Source organism: Hyaena hyaena, unplaced genomic scaffold (assembly GCF_003009895.1).
Source record: "Hyaena hyaena isolate Hyena2069 unplaced genomic scaffold, ASM300989v1 scaffold_1400, whole genome shotgun sequence".
Classification (NCBI taxonomy): domain Eukaryota; kingdom Metazoa; phylum Chordata; class Mammalia; order Carnivora; family Hyaenidae; genus Hyaena; species Hyaena hyaena.
In genome coordinates, this window is record NW_024082029.1 from 14443 (window position 1) to 21052 (window position 6610).

General features: G+C 36.9%; 1 protein-coding gene across 1 annotated transcript; it reads left to right on the forward strand.

The window, feature by feature from the left end:
• Positions 1 to 2670: 2670 nt before the first annotated feature.
• On the forward strand, positions 2671 to 4365 carry LOC120225422 (glutamate dehydrogenase 1, mitochondrial-like; the record flags this gene model as incomplete). Its single annotated transcript, XM_039223624.1, is given in 3 exon segments — positions 2671 to 3082; positions 3085 to 3283; positions 3285 to 4365. Coding segments are annotated over 3 exon segments (870 nt in total), but the record flags the coding sequence as incomplete, so codon positions are not given.
• Positions 4366 to 6610: the final 2245 nt, after the last annotated feature.

The window sequence follows — 6610 nt, forward strand, 5'->3', positions numbered from 1 at the left end:
TCTATCCATTCTTGTCTACAATAACAATGTAGAAACCTCTTTTGAAAAGTATTTTAAGTTTTCTTCAATGTTTTAAGATCCACATCTTCCTGCCTTGTGCGAAGAATAGGCACCCAGTTTTATCTGTGCTTTAAAATTACCTTAAGAGTTTAATGATATGTGTATTTTAGAAAGACAACTTTTTTTTTTTAATTTTATTGATTTGAGAGAGGCAGAGACCGTGTGAGCAGGATAGGGCAGAGGAAGGGAATCCCAAGAAGGCTCCGAGCAGCCGTGCAGAGCCTGACCTGGGGCTTGAACTCACAAACTGTGAGATCATGACCTGAGCCAAAGCCAAGAGCTGATCACTAACCTGACTGAGCAAACCAGGTGCCTCAAGACAGTCTTTTAAAATGTAGTGTGGTTTTCAATATTCCATCTCTTTGTATAGGAGTCTAGAACTAAATCATTTCTATTAAAATATACTCTTCTCTGATGCTGTTAGAATGAAAAATGATCAGTTAATCTAGAAAAGAATAAAATAGGGGGAAAGGGATTCATGATCAAACTTGTTAATGTTAAAATATAAAAGTGCCATTACATTTATAAAGTGTTTCTTAAAGGTGAAAGTTTGTTTGTTTTGTTTTAATAGGGGTCTGTCATCCTTGTCATAAAAAAATTGTCATCTTTAGCATGTAAGCTATACCCCACTATGCAGTCTTCTTTGATTTCTTTACAGTGGACCCAGGAACTTAAAACATGATATAAAAACAACTTGCACACAGAAGTACATTTTTAATGGGACGCTTTACAAATTTGTGTGTCCTCTTTGAAGCACATGGAATTATATTTAAACATTTTAGTTTTTTCAAATTTTTACTCACCCCCACATCATCCACACCTAATTAGAAAGCAATTTTTACATGAGCTCTTTTTTTTATTAAACCTTTCCAAAATATTCATTTCAGTTACCATAGAAATAACACATTTTTCTTTTCAGCTTAAGTAGTATTTGATTACATGATGTAATTAGAATAACAAGTTCATGTAATATAAGTTTGGGGAACACACACAACAATCTCTTGATCACAGTTATGTCAACTAGAGGCAGCAGAATTTGTGGATAGGCCTGTGGACCACTTCCATGTGTCTTTTCAAAGCCTGCAGGCACATCAGTATGTCTCAGAGCATGCATGGAGAGGGCTAGTTACTCTAGTGAGTCAGGAAAAAGAGACTGATTTTTTGATGTTTCCATTTGAAATTTTGATATTTATATTTGTAAAGCCTTTTTAAGTAAGGATCATACTTTTTATATTTTGGTACTTTAGAGGACTCTAGTTTGAAGGAAATGCATTTTACTTAATTCTGAATTGTAAATTCCTTTGATATCATACTGACTTTTCGCCTCTCCTATGGAGAAATGTTTGGGGGATGGATTGACTGAGAGATTTGTGCTCTGCGTGAGATGTTCTACTGTTCAAAATGTGCTACAAAGACCTGTCACACAATCTTCTGACCAGGCAGGAAGTCTTGAGGGTAAGATTGATATTTTATTTGTGCTTATTTCATAAGTGCCTTTTCCAAAGAAAATCAATGGAGGCACTGAATAATTGTTGAATAAGCAAAAATAATTAGAAATCCTGATATACATTTTTTATTATTACCTTTCCTTCTGACATATTTGTCTCCTGATTTTTTTTTCTACATAGCTTATCATTAACATTCTTTTCTTTAAATTTCAATCACAAGATAGTCATTCTACCTTCTGCTCTGAAGAGAAAATAGAGACCATAGTTTAACTTGTGAAATAAGAATAGAAAAAGGATGTTTTCTGTGAACATAAATGACAAAACATCCTATATATGTTTTGTCTTTCTTTGTGGTCCAAAATCTAGGAAGCAATTATTATTTAGAAACCTGCTTGTTGAGAGGGAAACATGCTGGTTGAAAGGGGAAAAGACATTCTATAAAGTAATTCTGAATATGTATAAATTTCGAGGTGATTTGAAGTAAAGCAAATGCATGTTTGTGTTTTTATTTTACTTTAAGGATTCAAAAGCAATCTATAAAAGATATCAAACATTAATTTATAAGAAACACCAAACTACCTGGCTTCTAAGTCCTAGAAACATCTTTATCTTTTTATTCTGCAAAGTGATGAGATTCATAGAAAGATATCTGCCAAATCTCGTATTCAAATATTCACCTTGAAACATTATTGAAATTCTTGCAAATATAGTCATGAACTAAACCACTATCATGTTTTATATTTCACCCACTGCTCTGGCCCCTTCATATGTTTTATTAAACTTTCACGTGGATTGTAGATATGTGGTATTTATTTCCATATTATGAAATGTCTCCATAATCTCTTGAAAATCTGCTTTCTCTTCTTAATCTTAAAATTCAGATATACCCAATTTGAGTAACATGTTACTTATTTAAAAATTTTGAATTTTTATTTATATTTGAGAGAGAGAGAGAGAGTGTGCGTGCATGAGCAGGGGAAGGGCAGAGAGAAAGAGATGGAGACAGAATCTGAAGCAGGCTCCAGGCTATGAGCTGTCAGCACAGAGTCCAACGTGGGGCTTGAACTCACAAGCTGTGAGATCATGACCTGAGCCAAAGTCAGAGCTCAACCGACTAAGCCACCCAGGTACCCTAACATGTAACATACTTTATAAGAAATAGGAGTTATCCGCTACTGGCCGGGGAGTTTTCCATGGAATTGAAAACTTCATCAATGAAGCATCTTACATGATTATTTTAGGAATGACACCAGGGTTTGGAGACAAAACTTTTGTTGTTCAGGGATTTGGGAATGTGGGCCTGCACTCTATGAGATATTTACATCGTTTTGGTGCTAAATGTGTTGGTGTTGGTGAATCTGATGGGAGTATATGGAATCCAGATGGTATTGACCCAAAAGAACTGGAGGACTTCAAATTGCAACATGGATCAATTCTGGGCTTCCCCAAGGCAAAGCCCTATGAGGGGAGCATCTTGGAGGCTGACTGTGACATACTGATCCCTGCTGCCAGCGAGAAGCAGCTGACCAAGTCCAATGCACCCAGAGTCAAAGCCAAGATCATTGCTGAGGGTGCCATTGGCCGACAACTCCAGAGGCCGATAAGATCTTCCTGGAGAGGAACATTATGGTGATTCCAGATCTCTACCTGAACGCTGGAGGAGTCCCGGTATCCTACTTTGAGTGGCTGAAGAATCTAAATCATGTCAGCTATGGCCGTTTGACCTTCAAATATGAAAGGGATTCTAACTACCACTTGCTCATGTCTGTTCAAGAGTTTGGAAAGAAAATTTGGGAAGCACGGTGGAACTATTCCCATTGTGCCCACGGCGGAGTTCCAAGACAGGATATCGGGGGCATCAGAGAAAGACATCGTGTGCTCTGGCTTAGCTTACACTATGGAGCATTCCGCCAGGCAAATCATGCGCACGGCCATGAAGTATAACCTGGGTTTAGACCTGAGAACGGCTGCCTATGTCAACGCCATTGAGAAAGTCTTCAAGGTGTACAATGAAGCCGGTGTGACCTTCACCTAGATGAGTGTGGCTGACCTCTTCACTGCCCTCTTCCCTCTTCATCTGCAGACCCTTCACAAGTTTACATGTAACCACAGGAATATCTCTCTCTCTGTCTCTCTCTCTCTCTCTCTCTACTTAATAGATAATGGACATCATTCTCAACAAGTCAGTCCAAATCAGCCCCTTTGAGGAAAAAGAAATTAAGGTTAGGGGATCATGTACAAGCTAAAGAATATGAATAAGAATACGAACATAGAAATTACCTAAGCCAGAGAGCCATTTGGGTATTTTGCCTTTAAATGAAAAGTCCTTTGCATCCAGTTGCACCACCTTGCTCCACGGCCACTTCCCAGTACAGCTGTGTCGTCCAAGAGCAGTCAGTCACTTCCCACTTCAGCTCTGGACAAGTCTGAGACGTGCTGTAACTTGGACACGTCTAAGCAGCAGCTGTGTGGCATTTTCAGAAGGTGGCATGGTCCTCAAGTGTGTTACTGGTATTTTTACATCAGCAAACTAACTCAATTTTACAAATTGCGACAAAAATGAAAGCTATTTCTCTTTATGCATTTTATTCTCTTAGAATAAAATAAGTACATGCTGCTGTAATAAAATTGCCTTTAATCACTTAACAAGCCTAACCTTGACTCAAGCAGTGAATGCCTATAAACATAATAAATGAAAAAGCTAAGTATTTTTATAATATAAAACAGTATCATTTATAGCTTATCAATCATGTATTGTCCAGCAAAAATAAAAAGCCCGATGGAGAATTAAGTTATCTTCATAACTGCAAATGATGGAGGCTATTTTTGTTAAGACTGTCAGAATTCACTAACCACAGTATGACATAGAGTCCAAAGAGTGCAGTAACCTCCTTACCATGTTAATTAATTGTTCTCTGTTGAAGATCTACTGTGTTGTCTAATTGAACAATAATTCAAGTAGAGCGTCCAAGAAAAAAACCACTTGGGCTCCCACTTTGGAGTCTAGCTGGCGGCTCTGAGCCGTGCCAATGGCCCTGACTCGCCCTGACTTTGTGTCCTCTTGTAGAGGCCTGTATTCTGCACACAGCTTCATTACCAGTGGGCTGAAAATGACCTTGGGTTGAGTGTTTTGTTTGGGAGTTATTTCACCAGGGCCTTTTGAACAGTAGTGTCCCAATGAAGTTCTAGACATTATTTATGTAAGAATGAGCTTTTTTAAAAAAAAAACAATATCCTTTCAGAAATTTCTAACTACTTTGTAACTGCATGACTTAACCTGGTGATAAAAGCAGTTATTAAAAGTCTACCTTTTCCAAAAAAAAAAAAAAGAAAAAGAAATAGGAGTTATTGAAATGTTTGAAAATTATTTTGAGAATAATTGAGAATTATTATGCAAATAAATGACCATACCAACTGAAATGTGGGTGCATATGTAATCTAGTGTTTTAGAACTAGAAGAGTCCTGTCTAAAGTTCTTTTTAGCATACATATGCTCTGGAAGGAAGAGGTCCAAGTTCGGTAAAATAAAGATTCTAACTTTCTAATGGAAAGATGCAACATCTTACATTCGTCTAATTCATTTTCTTCATAGCTCAGGAGTCCGAGCTGGTAAACTAAATTGCAGAGACCTGCAAGATGAAAATATGGGCATCTGGTTCAATACGGGGGAAAAAATGTGCAGTTAATACTAAAACATAAAACTTTTCCCCTGTAACTTGTAGGGGAACCTGGGTGGCTCAGCTGGTTAAGCATCTGACTTTGGCTCAACTCATGATCTCACGGTTTGTGGTTCGAGGCCCCACGGCAGGCTCTGGGCTCTTCCTTAGGGTACTTTTCATATAATCATCCTTTGTTTTTCATTTAGACAGATCATAATAAAGTAACTACTTATATAATATCCTATGTATATCACTGGATTGTAATCCTCACAAAGGTAGTACAATGGCCTCTTCTCAGGGTCTGGTCTAATGCCTGTTGAATATTTTTATTATGCCTGTGCATAATGAATGGAGGATTGAATGAATGGATGGATTGAATGAATGGATGGATTGAATGAATGGATGGATTGAATGAATGGATGGATTGAATGAATGGATGGATTGAATGGAGGCCCCTATATACTTGGTAAAGAGTGTTACTATTCATGATGAGTCTGCCAGTTAAGGAAGCAAATAACTATCTCTCCTACTTTTGTAGAGATCCACTTCCACTGTTGAGGCCATAATTTGGCAATGTGGAATGAAGACTTTAAAAACATTGCATTCTGAGACTGCATGTTTTCAACTTTATGATGTAGGAATTGAGCTACAGAGATTCCTACATGCACCTGCCAACTTTTTTTTCTTTTCTTTTTTTTTTTTTTGCCTAACAGAAATATTGATTAGTAGTTCTCCCATTTCCAAAACACAAAGACCAAATGACTGGCATTAGGTTAGTGAAGGCACTAAGAAGAGAGTAATGCCATGACCATGATATCTGTTACTATTGTAGGTCAAGGTGTATCACTAGTGCATTCTGTAATCATTGCTCTGGAGAAGAAAGACATAGTGAGAATTTGCAGTTGACCTTATAAGCAAAAGCCTAATGTCCTAAACTTCATGGAAAATGTATGAAAATCAAGCAACCGGGAGAAATGTCAGAACTGTAAATTGAAATTGGGGGTTTATGAAAAGTGACTAGAATTTATTGAATAAGAAGTTAGGGGTAGAGAATTCCCCTTTGCTTATAAAAGTAAACAGAAGTGAGAAAAACTGATCCTTTTGGAACTTACTTTAAAATATTACTGGTGTTTGGCATAACCTCTAGGTTGTCGCAAATGCTTGTGATAAATGTGTTTCAGATCCTATAATTTTAAAAGAAATTGTTTTAAATATTTTATAATTGTTTATTGGTACTGGTCTCACATGTACTGCCACATTTTCCACAGAAGCAAATAAACATTTTTGAAAGAAGTGGAAGATTTTAAGATGTCTTAAATTTAGAACATCTAAGAATAAAAAGGTTAAACCTTCTCTTGGCTGCTACTCAGGATGAAATACTAGAAAAAAGGCCTTGATTTTTGATCCTACCATTTTATGATTAAATGAAAAGGATAGCTATAT